General features: G+C 46.9%; 1 protein-coding gene across 1 annotated transcript in view; it reads right to left on the bottom strand.

The window, feature by feature from the left end:
• Positions 1-17742, bottom strand: part of MED12 (mediator complex subunit 12) — a gene marked incomplete at its 3' end in the record, with an annotated part of 34161 nt that overhangs the window by 400 nt on the left and 16019 nt on the right. The window contains 24 exon segments of the mRNA XM_009585587.1: positions 3-16; positions 2731-2893; positions 3498-3715; positions 3963-4043; positions 4515-4720; positions 4913-5063; positions 5398-5775; positions 6302-6463; positions 6736-6871; positions 7375-7484; positions 7927-8016; positions 8261-8372; positions 8458-8619; positions 8711-8871; positions 9171-9242; positions 9428-9607; positions 12627-12790; positions 13076-13146; positions 13148-13169; positions 13885-13986; positions 14669-14789; positions 15080-15224; positions 15426-15653; positions 17652-17742. The exon segment at positions 17652-17742 is cut by the window's right edge and continues 31 nt beyond it. Of these exon segments, the coding sequence (XP_009583882.1) occupies positions 3-16; positions 2731-2893; positions 3498-3715; positions 3963-4043; positions 4515-4720; positions 4913-5063; positions 5398-5775; positions 6302-6463; positions 6736-6871; positions 7375-7484; positions 7927-8016; positions 8261-8372; positions 8458-8619; positions 8711-8871; positions 9171-9242; positions 9428-9607; positions 12627-12790; positions 13076-13146; positions 13148-13169; positions 13885-13986; positions 14669-14789; positions 15080-15224; positions 15426-15653; positions 17652-17742 (3340 nt within the window).

Here is a 17742-nt window from a genome sequence, read left to right as displayed (position 1 = left end):
GCTGCTGTTGTTGCTGCTGCGAAGACAAAAGAGAAAGGACCATCAGGGAACTGTCTGGGCAATGCACACAGCAACACGAAGGGCTGAAGGAGGAAGGACGTTCCATGCAGTAACATACCCTCTTACAGCATTTTCCTTACAGGTACCTAAATTACCCAAATTTCACCAGGACCCTATCCCAGGGTGAGAAATGGCAAGAAATACAGGGACAGTAACAAAGTTGTTCTGCAAGATGAGGTATCAACAGATGGCAGGAAGCGAACTATGAGTCTACTGGTCAACTGGGGAATGACTAGGAGCAAACAAGATACAAGAATAGAAAACAACTAAGAGCTACCTCAAGAAGTTGGCTGGTTCATCTCTTGCTTCCTGGTTAAGATCAGCAATACTGACTTCACTGAGTATTCGCCTGACCTGTTCTCAAAATTTTTCCAGAGGTAGCAACAGAGCTCCTACAACCTCCCTATGCAATCCACTCCAGGTCACAGTTACTCCTACTACATGAGTTTTCCCTAATCTCTACCCTGAATCTCATATGTTATGATTTTAGGCTATTTCTTGTCCTACAGCCAAGGGACAAGAACAGATAAGGGGTTTTTGGCTTTTTTTGAAGACAAAAAATTTGGAGACTTATCTCTCCTCTTGTCTCTGCCTCTCTAACTCAATGTCCAGATATTTCAGCCTTTCCTTCTCAGTCTCATTCCCCAACTCTTCGATCTATCTTGCTGCCCTTCTCTGCCACTTATGCCAGCTGGTGTTGCACTTCAATAAAAGGATGCAGATAAAACTGGATGCAGTGCTCCAACCTAGATGTTGACAGAACTAGTTACAGTGAGAAGAATATTCAGCGTGTTGAACTTGGAGTCAGAATATACGCACAAACCTCAAGGATTTTTCATTTCTCTTAATTTTCAGGCATTTCTCCCATCTGCCAATGTAGTTTTGAACTCTCTAGATCAACAGAAGAATTTCTAGCAGAAATAGAAAACTACTAATGCTATCATAAAAAAACATGGTGATGCTAGGTACAGTTCTGATCACTGGCTCAAAAGGGTAAGGTTCAAACCTTGAGACTCAGAAAATAGACAAAAACACAATCAGGAGAAGGGACAGTATCTTGTAAGAGGAGGTTAGAAAAACCTGACCTATGGAAGCTGCAACTGCACCCTAGGAATACACTGGCTAAATATCAGAGAGAAAGAAGAGCCAGGAAACAACAGGACACAGTGTACAATAATAATTGGATACAAGAACCAGTCACAAACACACTGAGGCTTGGATCAAGGATTCAGCCCAAAGGCAGTGAGTTTCTAAAACAGCCTCCTAACTTCCATCTTAAACCAGTTTGGCCACTTCGGTTCTTGAAATGGATGCTATGACCTGGGTACACAAGAAAGCAGATGACTGACTAATGAGCCAGGATACCCCTCCCGATTTCATGTCCTACCTTCTTTCAACAGCTGACTACCAATCCATGCAAGACAAACCAAAAGGCCATCCGTCCTTTCTACAAGCCACTGCATCATGACAGTCAAATCAAGCACCAGGAGTCTGTTCTGCATCTGGTATGCCTCAGTAACAGGGAAGATTTTGGGCACTCCATTTTTTGTTTTTTTTTTAAGCAACAAAGCAATGTCAGCTAAAAGCTGAAGGTATACATGAAGTTACTGAGCTAGGAGAAGTGCTAGCATTTTGTCTGAGGCATGTTCTTTTTCTAAATATGCGTGATGGAGAATGCTAAAAGAAACCAAGTGAATAGTCAGGGGGTGCTACTCATCAAGAGGACTAAAAGCTGCTGACCATGCTACAGGCAGTCTCTTGTCCAGTGCAAGGCAGCAATTCTCAAATACTGTTGACTGCAGTGCTCTGCAGGAATCACTGTCTCGCTCAGGCCCCTCTCGGAACACAATGCCTCAGCACTCTGTGCCATGTAAAGTCTCTCCATATTCTACAGGTTTGCCAGGCCTTGTCATAAGGTATGCAATTCACCAATTAACCCAAAATATTTCTGTGTTTCTCTGTCAATTCAATATATTTCTGTAACTCCAAGAAATGTATTCATATCTGTATATCATATAAGTATTTAATATTCATAAGACCATAATGCAAATCCATGGAATACTCATGTCTGTTGACACACGCGTGTGAACTTCTTCGAACCTAGAGAGCTGGGTCTAACAGCTTACTTTGGATCAGTTTTTCACCATTTGCTGTTAGCTGTGGAGTACATGGACTGATTCACACCAGATTTCCTGCCATTGGAAACTGCAACTGACACTTATTTTGATCTTGCGAAAGTGCAGATATGTCCCTAAAAATGATCTTGTAAGGAACAACTCTACCTGCTCTTGTGTGGGCAGGAGGATTTTCATTTTATTTCTAGCTCCTGCAACACTTCTAAAGACAGCTAGCTTTCTTATGGGCTCAGCTGGAGCAGGAATAGGTGGGATGCAGGCCGCAGAGGACTAAACAGACCTTTACTGCTCCTAACTTCCCTTTAGCTCATGCTGGGTGACTGGCAAAAGACAGCGCAGCAGGTGTCTCCATCAGGAGTGGCCAGCTCTACGGAAGGAAGAGCCGCCTAGCAAATTGTTACAGACAGCCCCCAACAGAGTTGACATCCTTCCTGGCACAGAGGGGCAGAGCAGAGTGTTGCTGACACAGAGGTAAGCAGTGCTGGGCAAGCCTCCTCCAGCTCCAGCAGCCTTCCTCCTGTCAGCAACCACTCACCCTCAGCATCTGCTGCTGCTGTTGCTGCTGCTGCCTCAGGTACTGCTGCTGCTGCTGGTCAGGCAGTATCTGGCTGGGTCGAATTCCTGAGGGGACTCCTTGTGGACCCAAATGGTTCATCCCACTCATCATGGGGGCCTGCTGTATTGACTGGTGAGGAAACCTGCAAGAGAAAAGGACAAGCTCACGAAGTAAAAGATTCATGGGCAGCCAGCTTCTTTAATCCAAACCCAATTTCTGCCATCAACAAGGTACAGCCCAAACAGCCCCTCGCAATCCATGCTGCCTCTCTGCAGAAAGGTGAGGGACACCAGGGCCTCTCAAGGGTTTCATCCAAAGTGTTTTTCTAGAAGCCCTAAGTCACAGCCCTCGGATCGCTGTTCTGCATGGTTTCCCTGCTGGATTTATGCCTGCTCAGGAGCAGTGGAAGTCCCAGATCTAGCCCTTTGATGGGCTGGTTAGATTTAAAACCAAGACTATGACTTTCCCAGGTCATTTTTCTCATACTTCCCAATTCCATCTTTTGCTGGCTGGTAATACTGTCTCCTGCCTGCAACTAGCATCTCTGAATTTCATCCTGTCTCTCTTTTCTTCCCAGGACTGAAAGCTGGATGAAGATGTTCCCCTGAGGGTGCAAAGGACTCAGATGCTGTATAACACAGCACGGACAACAGGCTTTTCACAGATTGCTGTTAGGGTTGTGTAAGCAGAGTGGGGAAGCCCTTGATAAAATACAGCTTATTAACACCCAGTAGGGTGGGAGGTACCTCTGTGTGTTGCCCAAGGTGTGCCCATAGCCAGGGGCTTGCTGGTGTACGTAGCCGCTTGGCCTCTGCTGCATCTGTCTAACAGGATCCACCAGGGCAGGATTAGAGCTGGGGTGGGAATTCTGATAGGGCTGGCCAGAATAGGTAGGAGGTACCATCGTGCCTGACTGGGAGGGGTGCTGCTGAAGGCCTATGTGGGAGACGTAAGGTGTGTAACCCTGAAATAAATAAAAAAAAAAAGCCTTTATCAGTCATGGGATAAAGTACAAAAAGGAATTTGGAACGCACAACATCAGCCTCCTGTAAATACTGTCACAAGGCTGCTCATCTCTGGGATTCAGATTCATGCTACCCAGTAAATGAGGAGTGAGAAGAGCCAAGAGATTTCAAGATTTAGTAGCAGAAACAAAGATGCTGCTTTGCTGGAGCCCGATTCCAGCCTTACCTGCAGTCACTGCCACTCACCTGGGAGGGCTGCAGTGCTCCATAGGATGGAGTTGGAGCCATTGGGCGCACGGGCTGCTGTCCTATTATGCCTTGGCCCTGCTGGAAGGCAACAGAGAAACACTTTTTTCAACATCTCCAAAGGGCAGGACATTGCTGCTCTCTTCTGGGCAGCTTCCACCAAACCAGACAAGTAGTTTCACTGCTAAACCTACGAGGCTGCTGCACAGCATGCAGGTGCTAATGACTTCTGCCTCACACCAACTTGGGACAAATAGGCCACTAACATCCCTACCACGCCACAGCCAGGATGTGCCCCTCTCACTATCCAACAGCCACAGATGCCCCAGCGCACCTCACTGACAGCCTCCACCAATTGTCAGTGATGTGGGCCCACAAAGCAGGTGGCAAACACAGTGCTGCACCAGAGGAATAGACACAAGAGACAACATCTTTCCAGGGCAGAAAGAGACAGGGTTGGAGAGTTCTGGCTAGAAGGGATAGCCCCAGCAAACAGCTTGGGCTTGCTGTACTTTGGGGTCCAGCAACCGCAAGAGCACAGCTCTGACTTACCAACTTTGCTTGAAGCTGCTGCCTCAGTATCTGTCCTTGGGACACTGGAGGCTGCTGTCTGTACACTGCTGGCTTGTAGGAGGGGTCAATGCCCATCATGCTCCCCATCCCTGGAGGCAGCACACCACTATAGGGAGGACGACTCTGAACAAGTTTCCCCAGTGGCATGCGTACAGGTCTGTAGGATGTATCCAGGCGAGGGCCACCTGCAAGAGGAAGAGAAACAGGCTGACTAGTCACATGCTATTGCTGAGCCTTGTAGCTCCAGAATGACCACTCATCACTGTATCTAGATACATGACAGGAAAAGGGGAAAGTGTAGGGACCATCTCACAGAAGGGGTTCTTACAAGAGGTTCCCAAAGAGCTGCAATAAGCTCACCTCTCCTGTGCATCTACCTGCTGGAAGAGGCTGATTCTGGGCATAGAGACCCACTGGTGATTGCCCATATGCCAGCCTTGACATAGTGCTTCCTGACTGGTGATGCAAGAGATCTGTAGGCATACCAACTCCATATGAAACCCCTCGGCTAGGGCCCAACACAAAATCCTGCAAAGACAAAGAAGGAGTAAGAAAGATCAATGTGCACTGGAAATTCATGAATGGATGAGGAGTATGAAAGGGTTGCAGAGTCCATAGGAGGAAGCCTGGGATGCTATTTGAGCTGGGCAGCCTCCTTCCCTCCCATCAGGGATTAAGAAAATGTTTGCTCTGCCCCAGGCTAGAGAGAGCAGGATACAGCTCCAGCACTACCAGCTGAGAGGAAACACATCCCATCTGCACCCTGACACCACTCTCAGGCTCCTCAGGAAGATTCAAGGGCGTGCTCTGTGACTAGGAGGGGTGGACACGGGAGATCCATACCTGTTGGGCAGTCAGTTACCTCAGTTTTGCTGGCAGATTGGTTGCGTTTCTTGGTTTTGCTCTGTTTCTTCTTGCGTTCTTCTGTAGAGGTGGCAGGATTGGAGCTTGTTTTATCAGCCTTGGCTGGTTCCGCAGCTTTCTTCTCTGGCTCTAAAGCCACAGGTGTAGGAGGCTCTTCCTCTTCAGGGGGCAGCGGCAACGGCTCCAGGTAGTAACTGCGGGGCTTGGGTTTCAAGTGCGTGTGGTACAGAAGAAGCCTCTGCTGCTCCTCAAATCTAGACACCTTGCGATCCACCCGGACTGTCCCAAACCATCCCCAGGAGAGGGGGGCTGAGTGCTTTAAGCCCTCAAACAGATCCCAAGGGGAAATCTTCTGCTTTGTAGAGACTTGCAAACCCTTTAAAGCGAAAGAGATAAGAACCTCCAAGTCCCTGTTGTTTCTCCTACGAGGGTACAGGAAACTCTATGCTTTCTTCAGGCTCTACTCCACATTTCTCAGTTAACAGCCTGAGCCCTTACTAGCAATCCCTGCTCTTCCATGTGGCAAAGCAGTCATTTCTACAGGCCTTCATCAACAACTGTCAGTCTCCTTCATCCCATCTCTGCCAGTCTTCTGCACACTGGCACTGCCCAGTAACTCACATGACAGGGATTATGAGTTTCTCTTTATGCTTTATATAGCCATAAGTACAAAACCACAGTTTAAATAACTTCTCAGGCCATAGCAGCACATATTGCCGAGCATTAACACCCAGCTTTGCCCTTTTTGGACAGTCTGCGTGCAGCCAGCCACTTCAAGCTCAGCAGGCAACAGGGCGCTGCATACAGACGCCTCCCATGCTGTGTAGACTCAAGGCATCAGAGGACAAGGTGCAGGGACAAGGACTCAGGAGCTGTGATGCAGACAAAAAAGCTTCACTTACCTCCTTCTTGAAGATGGAGTCAAATCCAGCTATTTTATTGCCTTTGGTGTCAATGAGGGATCCCTGAGGTTCACAGGTGATGACATCTCGGGTCTGCTTGGGAAGTGGCAGTAGCTGCCGCACCTTCTCCAGGCTGTCAGATTGCCGGTCCCCCAGCTCTTTCTGCACAAGTGGAATAGAGAAGACTTGAAGAATCACTCAGGAAAAATCATCCAAAGCCCACCTGTGCCTCTTCTGGTGTCAACCTCCATCCCTGCATTACCTCTCACCTTTGCACCCTTCAGCCCTACAGAGCCATTAGGGCCACCCTCATTGCTTCATCTGAACAGCAGCAACAGGACAATTACCATTCATGAGACACAGGTAAGTTTGCACAGTTGGACAACCACAACACAACACACACTGCTCCTCATACAGGGCCTGGTGTCCCTCACCCTGAGTTTCTTGACAAGATTCATGTATGCCCGCTTGTTCTCCTCCATGCTGCCCTGAGAAATGCTGGACATATCAGCAGCCAGGGTGCCGTTGATGAGAACACTCAGCATGTCCAACACAGTGGTGAAGAGCTCACTGTTGGTCAGAGCAGAAAGGTCAAAGTCACCTGAGAAGCAGATATAAAGCCTCTGCCATCATAGTAACACTAAACATTAGATTGCCGAGAATACTGCCTACAGTCAGAAATGCCAAGCGCTCTTCAGGCTAACCTCCTAGACTAATCCTCCTTTTGCTTATACACCACAGGGTGTTCACACTTGAGTCAAGTGCAGTACCACAGATTAAGTCTGGCCTCCTGTCTATCCATTCAGCTTCTCCAAAAACCAGGTCCAGACTCAGCTCTCCCCTGTTTATCTCTCTGTATCTGGAAAGCCAAAGTTTGCTCTAGATATGCCAGAGTGCAACTTGGATACTAGGACCCAGGTTGTAGTCTGCTATTACTCCAAAGTCTCTTTCGGCTGTCACAGTACTTCTGACAGATCATCTAGAGAGACAGCTAGCTCACATGAGAAAAGGAGCCATGCTAATGACTGCCTCCCTTGGAAAGTGTATGGATCAGAAGTCAGCCAGAAATTTACTTGTTTGACTGCATGTCCACGGTGCCACTGCTGATGATGTCCAGGAGAAGCACAGCCCATTCAGTTGTCTGCTGTGTACTGCGTTGAACTGTGTCAAACATCCCCCCCACCTGGCAGAGAAAAGTAGTTTAGTCACAAGGACACCACGAATAAATACTAAGATTTAAAAGTGAGAAAGGAGCCTAAACCAGAGCAACTCCTGTGTAACAGCAACTCCTACTGAGAGCTGACGGAGACTGCAGTCAGCAGGACAAACCTCAGATGCAAGTAGTAGCGCTGTGGATTGCAAAAGCATTGAAATAGGAAGGCACATCTCCAAAACAGAGACCAACACTGTGGATTTCATCCTGGCGAAATAGAGCAAGGGAGTTTTTCCATGCACCCTATCCCACTCATGGCTCAAGACCTAGAAGCAGCACAAGTGCCTCTCCTACTTTCTTGCCTCAGGACATATATAGCCCCTCCAGTGTGTGCACATTCCAAAAAAAGGAAAAAAAAAGGCAGACAACTCTTCATCCCGTATGGTTAAGCTCTTTTTCTGCAACTGCTCACCAAATTCAGCCGTAGTTTCAGGGCCTCATGCATCAGCTGCTTGGCTTTGCAGTCATCTTGGTACTGATCTTCCCGCCAATTCGTAACAATCTAAGAAATTTAGAAGAGAGGACAGACCTCACAAGCTGTACACTGAAGCTTATAGAGAACAGCTTGTATTGGCCACTGTCCAGTGATTCAGAGATGGTCAGCTCAAGCACCCTATTCCAGCCAAGGTAAGATCTTTGCCTTATTGAGCATTGAGACAGACAACATCCCCGAGGACACGCCCAATAACCTGCCTGCTGGAGGAGCGAGTCCTTGAGGCAAGCAAGGGGAGAAGCAAGACACCTACCTGCTGGACCTGACTGTACAGAGAGGTGAGAAGGCCTTCCCGCTGCTCATCCTGTCCTTTCAAGCACGTTAGCACCAGTGACAGAAATGGCTGCTGGCTCAGGAGGGACATGCTGCAGAGAGAACAGAGATGGAGCTATACTGCCAGGCTGGGAGATCAGCACAGCAAGCATTGCCTGCCCTTTCCCCAGGACTCACCTCTTCTGCTTCTGGCGATCCCGCTCTTTGCGGGACGATGACCCCAGATGTTGTCCTTTCTCCAGTTCTTCTCCAGCAGCTTTCAGCACATGGCCCTGCACTGATGTTGGAAGCTTGGCAATCAGAGGGGCCACCAGCCACACTCCTGATCTCTCCAGGGAGCTGTGACAACACAGGAGAGAAAACCAGTTTGCAATCCAATCTATGATTCAGACTTGTCTACAAAGCAGCTGCATGCTGGGACTACACCTACCTGAGGATGGGTTTGGATTTGTTGCTGGCCGGCGTAGCACTTGCTGAGCTACTGATATTGTTGACTCCATTGCCAGCAGAGCTAGCAGAGCTGGTCTCTGCTGACTGCTGGAATACCTCAATGGTGGCCTTGGCTATATTTTCTAACAAGGAGTTCATCTCCTGGAGATAGGGAAGAAAAGACAGCCAAGTTCTTCTCCGAGAGCATCCACTGATGGGGCTTGCACGTTTCAACACAACTCACTACAAACCCAGTTTGCCAGCTTCTCCATGGCTGCTGCTCTTTGGGTCTCAGACTCATCACACCCTTCTCATGCTTGGCTTTCACAGGCCTGACTCCCTCTTTGTTTACTTTCTCCCTATTCCCACTTCTGCCGGGCCACCTCCCCACCACCTCACAAACAGCCACTTCAACACTGGCAACCCACATCACTGTATAGTCCCTCTGAGCAGAAACTCACATTGTTTGCCGTCTGCTTAATCATGAGCTGCAGCTCCAGCGAGGACTGCCTCATGGTCCACTGGTCCAGATTCTGCAACACACGCACACATACTTCATATGAGTCCTTATCTCTGTTCAAATTACGTCAACCCACGCTCTCAGCTCCAATGATAACGAGTGTCAGACCTCTCAGAGGGCTGCACTTTGGACAACGCCACTCTAACACTACATTAGGCAATTACTAGGACACTCTTAGATTCTATCAGAAGCCTGCACCTGTAAGATGCGTTTAATCCTCTGCCGCTGAGGATTTTCTCCTTCCTCATTGTCCAGCAGCCGGTGTGGATAACAGATCAGCTGCATCAGCCTCTGGGCCTGTGTGCTGCTCAGGACAGGATCCTGCAAGTCGTTGCTGTCTTCACAGAGGGACTTCAGACATCGCTCACCTACCCATTCCTACAAGATGAAGGCAGAGGCAGCACAGTCAAACTGATGTCTGATTCCAAACCAGCGCCCCTGCTTTCAATCTCAGGGAAATGCAGGGAACGTCAAACTTCTAAAAACTTTATTAGTACGCAGTTATGCCTGATAATCACTTCTCTTCATGAACTGTAGTATCCTGATTCAGCAGGCGTCAGGCACAGCACCGCAATCACAACCGAGGAAACATCAACTTTGACAAGTTAGCAGTGGTGAAACACAGTAGCTGCTGTTTCTTTTAATAAATATTGGTACGATTTAACAGTACACAGTCACTGCAATGCCCAGGCTCCACCAACACTGCTGCTTGGGCTCAAAAGATCAGAAGGGATCACTTAAAATTATTTGGTCTATTTCCTGCACAACAAAGCCCTGGAGCTGTCCTAAATTAAATAATTCAGGGCTGCCACTAAGGCTAAACTAGAACATGTCTTAGGGAAAAGCACACCCCTTAATTCTCAAATAGTGATGGAAAACACACTGCCATCCTTAGTAAAAAGGATGACTTTACTTCTCAAAGCCTGGAAGGGGAAACAACTGACTGGGTGCAAGCCATTTATAAAGTCACAAATCATGAGGAGAAGGTAGACACAAAATTATTATTGTCAGCCTCTCAATTTCAGTTGGTAGTCCCTAAATGTATGATAATAATAAAGGCAGCCGTTTCCAAAACAAACATGAGGTAGGTACTTCTTCACACAATTTACAGTTAACCTGCAACATTTGTTACTGTTACTGCAGGATTTTTTCATATTGAAAATCAATTAGGCAAATTCATTAAATTAAAATCTACAGAGAACTGCTATATAAGCACTTCTGAAGCTGCAGAGCAAGCCTGATTAGAGAATTCTTCGACTGAGAAGTGACAGCCAGAGGAGAAGAGATGAGGATCCAGATCATGAAGCACAGGTGCTAGTGCTAAGCCTAGAAAGCTGGGAACAGTCCCTCTCAGCAGCAGACAGCACTCTAAGCACTAAGTAGAGCACAAACATCGGAAAGGCTAAATCTCTGGTTTGAAATCCTTGTGAAACCACAGCCTATATCTTCAGCTTCATCCCAGATGAAGTTTCCACTTTGCCAATATACGTGATCTGGTGATTTCTCCAATGCCTATTGCATTTCTCCCCTTCAGTGTCGCTACATCATAATCTCTTGAAACTTCTCTTCCTTGTGTACGTAATACGCATATCCTCGGGAAGACCTTTTTTGTCACTTGCTCAGCTTCCTGTAAGAATTCAGACTTCATCTCTGATCCACTTTATTGGTATAATCTCACAAATAAGTATGAAGTCAACTACCATCTTCAACCTTGAGGGACTTCTAGCCTCTCTCTCCCTGTAACATTTCTTTACAAAACAGCCACCTCCGCAAGCTTCATGTTACTGAAACAAAGCCCCTCATTTGCCTCTTCACAGGAGAGCACTATGAACATGTTTTCCAAGCACTGTGGACAACTCCACCATCCCAGTCACCAGATTCAGGTTAGCACTTTTGACTCAAGCCTCCCTCTTGGTTCCCACTGTGGTTTATCACAGCTCTATGAAATTAACCTTTTCAAAAGGCCAGTCACAATCACATTTATTACTTTAAACAGGCTAAAGGGCAGACCAGTAAGTACGTCATAATCATTTGCATCTAAGAAACCTTTAACTTAATTCTATAATCTGCGCCTTTTCCCCACCCCTTCATGATGAAGTCTATTATAAAATATACACCTGAATATGAGATGCAACATTTTCTGAGTTTGAGAAATCACAACCAATAGTTTAAGGCACTCTACAGACATTTCAGAAGTGATAGTGTGAGTTCTGCAGCATCCACCGCTCACACTGGAAGTGCTAATATTAAACATCATTTTACCAGCCCTTTACAGCTGCAGGAACCCTGCAGGAGCTGTGGCACAATTTGGTGGTACTCACTGACATCTATTGGAATTCTCACCACCAGCTAACCACTGCTGCCAACAATTGGTATGAGTAGTGATATCTGACATTGCTACTCCCTCCTGTGTACGTGTACACACTCTCTCTCTCTCTCTCTCTCACTCACTTTCTACCTACTTAGTCTTCCTATGTAGACCAGGGCCAGCAAAGGAATATCTACTTCTGTCAATGCTACAGTCAGGTTTCAGTAACACCAAGTATGTTGAATTTATGCTCGTAAATAGGTGGATCCAATTCTTCTTTGGTAGGCTGGTAACATTGCTATATAACGAGCCAGTTAATAAACAACAGCAGCACAAAGCATGAGGACAACACAGCACTCGTGTTATGTTTACACGTTAGTAATACAGAACACAGGTTTCAAATTGTAATACAGAACACAGGTTTCAAATTGTAACTCTGCATCTTTCCTGTTGGCAGAATAAATTTGCAACCAAGGCCAAGGACACCCTTCAACACCCATTTTCATACAGTAGTGGTAACAGCCACTCCACTCTGCAACTAAGTACCTTATTAGCCAGGTTTGTGTTCCTCAAACGTCAATTTTCCACAAAGAAACAGAAATACCGGTGCTGTCAGATTAGGCTAAGCAAAAGATTTTTGTTGCTCTTCCTTCAATTAACTAAACAGGGCACTGAAAAGCCCAGGGATACATTAACAGCCTAGCTGCAAGCAACACTTAAGCTGCATTCTGAAAGGCACCATTTATCACTTCAGCAAGCCGTCTTTCTCATGCTTATCTTCTTTGCCTCCAGCACACATCTCTGCAAACCACCCCCAGCACTCCCCTCCTTGGACATGAGCCCTGTGCTGTTGCCAAAGCAAAGGGGATGTGCAGTCCCTGCATATTGCAACACCTAGCTCTTGACAGCTGTTTGCCTCTCTATTTTTTGCTAATGGTGAGCAATCCTTAGCGCCATCACGTGGCAGAACCACTGCAGGTTCTTTACTGATCTTTCAAAGAAGTACCTGCCAAACCCAATCTGCAGAAAGTCATATGGGATATATCTGCCGAAGGGGTAAGGACACACCTAGAGATGGGACAGACTCACCTGTTGACATATACTCCTTAGTACATACTTGGCATAAATATCCAAGCTAGCTGTTTCTACAGTTACTACCCGACCACCGGCCTTCCTGGTGCCCAGCTCATCATCCATGAGATCATCGACACCTCCAGGGTGAGAAAAGCCAGAGCCTTTCAGTTCTGCATCTCCTACAAGGAAAGCACAAGTATCAGTTAATCATCAACGCTAAACCCAAAGCCTGACCCACAAAACATCTTGAGCTTTTGTAAACTCTCTGTGTGATCAGTGATCTCTCTGTAGCTAAGAGATACGAAGCACACTTATAGCTCAACCAAAGGGCTTCAGACAAGCCACATATCCACCAAAACTGATCTCCTCTGGCCTTCTGTACAGCCAACACATGCAATACGGTGCTTTTCTCCCACCCCCCAAAAAAAACATTCTTACAGGTTCAGGCTAACACAGGTACACACCCAGAACAAAGACGGCCTTCAGCACTGCAAAGACCGCTCCATCCACAATACGATTCTGGGAAGCTGCGAGTTCGGATTCCCACCGTGGGTTTGTCTGCAAAGAGGACAATAGGGAAGGGCAACACCCAGCAAGAGAGAAAGGTGCAGGCTCCAGAGCTGCCCAAATTATGTGCCAGCCAGCACCATAGAATCCAGCTCAGAGAATCCTGAGGCTAGTCCTTTTCCCAACTGTAACATGGGGTCAATTTAATTAAGTTTCATGAAGCATAGTGCCAATCACGCTGTGACAACTGAACCATGAAATCCAAATGGGGAGCAGTGCCTGTGTCATGAAGTCCAAGCTCCAACAGTACCCTAACCTAGAATACAGGCTGGGTTTAGAGATCTGAGCTATCAGGATACTGATGAGAAGCCAAGAAGAGCTTCCTGGACTGTTTCCATCATCAGACAAAAAGGGAGTGCTGTAAAATAGCAGCTTCCGGCACCAAGTTAAGAGGCTATACAACACTCTAGACATAAAAAAAGAAGTGATCATTACTCTAATGGCTTAGTGACAGCAAGTCCACCTCTACTGGCTGGTTCCTGCCTCCAAGGGCCTCCTCCCCAACATGCCTGGCTACCATGGAGTGACATAAATGGAAGGATATCGTTCTTTGTCCTCTGCAGAAAGCAGTGTATCAGGCTTCGCCTGCTTTATTCAAAGCAAGCAGGTCATGATCGATAATCATAGGGTTCAGTATCTCTTTTCTTGGGGTGCAAGAGCCTCAGTACTTTCACAATAAAGAAAGGTTCTACTTTCATTCACTTACTGCCATCTTGCTGGCATGGGTTCAGCTGCGGAGTCTTAAACAGATGGAGTAAAATCCGGCAGGTCAGACGTGCTCCTGGTTCTGAGTCCTGTTCACTGCAGGCTATGTAAAGAAAACAGTCATCTGAGATTTCTTAAGCACCGGGACAGCTGACTCTCAACCCAAAAGCTATTCAGTACACCGCCCTGGAGCAGCCAGTTGAGAAACTTATTGTATTTACAAATATGGAGCATGTGCAGCAATTAACATGCAAGTGAGCAAATCCATCAGTATTATCCCCAATGACAGGCACTGCATTCTGCTTGCCCCATCTTCCCAACTTCACCCTGTCAGAGTCTGGATGCTGCAATCCCCAGAGCAAAGCTAGGAAGGCTGGTGGCAGAGTAAAGGCAAAGTGACCCAGGCGCTGTAGGCCCAATTAGTCAGCTGGCTGCTCTAGCCAAAACGCTAAGCTGAACCACATCAGTGGGAGGTTTACTGCTGGAGTTCAGAGCTGAGTATACTGGTCAGATAGTGTGGCTGATAACATCTCTACGTGCTTATTTCAGCTTGCACACAAATTCCAGAGAGCAAGACACTGAAAAACCTTAGCACAACCAGTTTTTGATACAAATCAAATTGCCAGAAACTCTCTAAAGCAAAATGTTCAATTCTTAAGTACTACACCATTAAAGAAGTATTGGAGGCATGTTTCACAACTACAGGGTTCACAAAGTATCCATTAAGCACAGGCCTTTGGGGCAGAACTGAGACTAAGACCAGCTTTCTGCAGTGATGCACTTACCAGCATTGAGGAGTGACGGGATAGCAGCACAGCGAATCAGGTCCTCCAGCAGCAAGCACTGCCGGGCAATGAGAATGGCAACAAAGGTGGCCAAGGAATCATGGAAAGATAAGTCACTGACCTGGAAGAGAGGAGATCAGCCAGTGATCACAACAGCCTCTGCCTCAATCTCTCTGTCAGCAATTCCTCAGCTTGCCTAGGAGCTGGGAGGTAGAAGGGCCCCTAACCCCAGGTCAATGTCCACGATCAGCCCAGGCTGCAACAAACACCAAAAGGTAGCCCTGGATTTCAAAGCCTTTCCCCTGTCCTCAGAAGACAAAGCCTCCATCCCTTGTTCATTTCTGCCTTCTCCCAAGGGATCCCTCCACTCCTGCTTCAATTCCTTTTCCCCTTTTGAATGTTTGCACTTGCATCAACATTGCAGAGGAGATCATTGAAGCCACAGGTCCCATTATTGGAGGAACAGCACAAAGCTTTGAGCACACCCAGCCACTCGGCACTTAGAGACTTGCAGTAGCCAGTTAGCTCAGCACACAGGATAGCAATGTCGTTCACCCTGTAAAATAAAAAATGAAAAAAGCAGAGGGTCAACTTTGCTACTCATGCATGCCATCAGATCAGTGATTCTCTTAAGGGACCCCAGCCTTCACGGCTTCTTCCTCACACCCCAAGACCGCCAAGGAATGGCTACTGGCTTTATTACCCTCACCTAAAGATTTTACTATCTCAGTAGAACCATGAAAGTTCTGCCTCTCACCTGTCTGGATCGTGGTGTCCCACACACACATGCATAAGTGCATTACAGACGAAACTGTAGCGGTTGGCTGGGTTTTCATTGAGGCTCTTGCCCAAGTTGGTGTATGTAAAGTTATGTGCAGATGGATTTTCAATAGTGTCAATCATGAACTCTGGTTCCCATAGCATGTTGGAGTCAGATGGCTCAACATTGCAGTAGATTGTGTTCTTCACCTTGGAGCAGAAGTCACTAAACAGGACAGGAAAGAGAGATTAGGCACACAAAAAACTATGCTTCCACTGAACTCTGATAAGCAAAGCAATCCTGTGCAAGACAAGCCCTCCCTGGGCAAGAACACGTGGAAACTCAAGATCACTGTGTACCAACAAAGATTCTTCCAAAAGAGTGAAGCTGGTTCTTCGTTGTGGAAGCACCTGGAAGTTACCTGTGGGCTCAATGTACATAGCATGGGAATGGCTATTCCAAGTCAAATTGGGGAAACACCTAGCTCAGCTCTTGGTGTCAGAACATTTGATGCCTAGAGAAGAGTTTAAGAGCAAGGCAGGCACGTGGCAATACTGCTCCAGCATCCTTCCCCACCCTGCTGCAACTAAGGGCTCACAAATATTCAGAGTTAAAGATAATGCTCTCATCAACAGGTTTGGAGTATGTTGCTCCAAGCTTTTGGAGCTTTTTGGAGTCTGTTGCCCCAAACCACAAGGCATAGTTGTACCATGACTTAAATGGTGGCCTAATGATGCTCTCTGGTCTGTTCTCCATTCCTTTCCAAACAAAACCTAACATTCAATTTGCTTTTTGACTGTTACTGAAAACAGTGATGACATTTTCAATTATGTATCTGTAACAGTTCAAAGATCCTTTATCCAACCGGTAGCATATATCCATCACTAACATAGAGTTAGGATTGTCCTTGTTCCCTTCCAATGTGCATTATTTTAACAACACTAAACTTCATCTGCCAGTTTATCACCTGGTCACCATCATTGCGCCTCACTACAACAATTTGCAGCCAACTTCTATTGTTATATGCTGAATAACAGTTATATGAAAAGTTTTGATATCACCACTCATGCAACTTCCAATGCGTAGAACAGCACAAGCACTAGCAGAGTCCTATGGGACTCCTCAGGGAGGGATCACCCTCAAAATACAAACTCCTTCCCACTCCTTGTCTCCATCTCCAACCTATTGTTTGCCTGCTGGAGGATATTCCCTTTTATCTGTGGCCATTTTCTCGAAAGCCTTGCTGAACAGCTTTTGGGAATTCAGTTAGACTAATATCAGGTTTCTCATTTCTGTATGTGTGATGACTCCTTCAAAGAACTCCAATGCACCTGTGACCATAGCACTCCCTCTTGCTATCAATTCAGTCCAGAGAGAGACTTCAAAGGCTCTCAGCAGCCAGGTGTTTAGCCAGCTGACACCAAGGCTCAAGCCACTCTCACAGCCCCTCAGTGGTGGGTAACACCGAGGGTTAGGCATCCCTATGGCACACCTGCACTGGAAACACTAACAGGGAGCAGGGGCTGCGAGAGAAGACAAAGTGAAGCACTGTACTGGGTAACAGGGCTGTCAGGAGAATTACCCCTTCACAGGATCATGTAAGCAAAAAGCCAGGGAGATCTGTAGACTGCACCTCTGGGCTGCTAAGGGAGGAGCTCTACAGGGAGCTGGTGGGGGGACAGTTCCCAAGAGAAGAACTGCAAAGCGCAGAAGGCCACAAAGTAAAGTAAGCCCAAGGACAGAGCCTGGGGGCAACATCAGCAGAGCAGAACCTGAAGAGCCAACAGGGGCAGAACAAGGATAAGGAGTGCGAAGTAGCACAGGAACAAACCCAGAACCAAGCAGAGCAGGTTCAGAAGCAGTCCAAGGATTATCAGGGAGCTGAGCACAAGCAGAGAACAACCTTTAGGATGAACTGCTCAGTCACCAGAGTTTGGTAGGAACAGACCTCTCTACTTCTATCCTCTAGGAGTAGGGTAAGAACAGACCTGTGGAGGTGCAGAGGACTACTGAAGGCAATTTACCAAAAACAATTTGACAGTCTAAGAGTCAAGATTATACACTGGGTCATTACTGCCTGTAAAACAGGGACTACTCCCAAGACTTCAGTTCCCCATTAAGAGGATCTCAGGGACAATCCCATCAAACAAGATCACAAGCAAAGCTTAAGCCAAGGTGCTATACTGGTCAGCACCCACTGCATCCCACCTGCCTCAGACTTACCTGAAGAGCTCCCCAAATTTACTTTTGAGGTGACTGCAGGAGGTATACAGGTCGTAGAGATAGGCCAGGATACAGCGCTCTGCTGAGGAGC

The sequence above is a fragment of the Fulmarus glacialis genome, unplaced genomic scaffold (assembly GCF_000690835.1).
Source record: "Fulmarus glacialis isolate BGI_N327 unplaced genomic scaffold, ASM69083v1 scaffold19969, whole genome shotgun sequence".
Taxonomy (NCBI): Eukaryota; Metazoa; Chordata; class Aves; order Procellariiformes; family Procellariidae; genus Fulmarus; species Fulmarus glacialis.
Note: the sequence above shows the minus strand (reverse complement) of the source record. Positions and strands in the feature narration are given on the sequence as shown.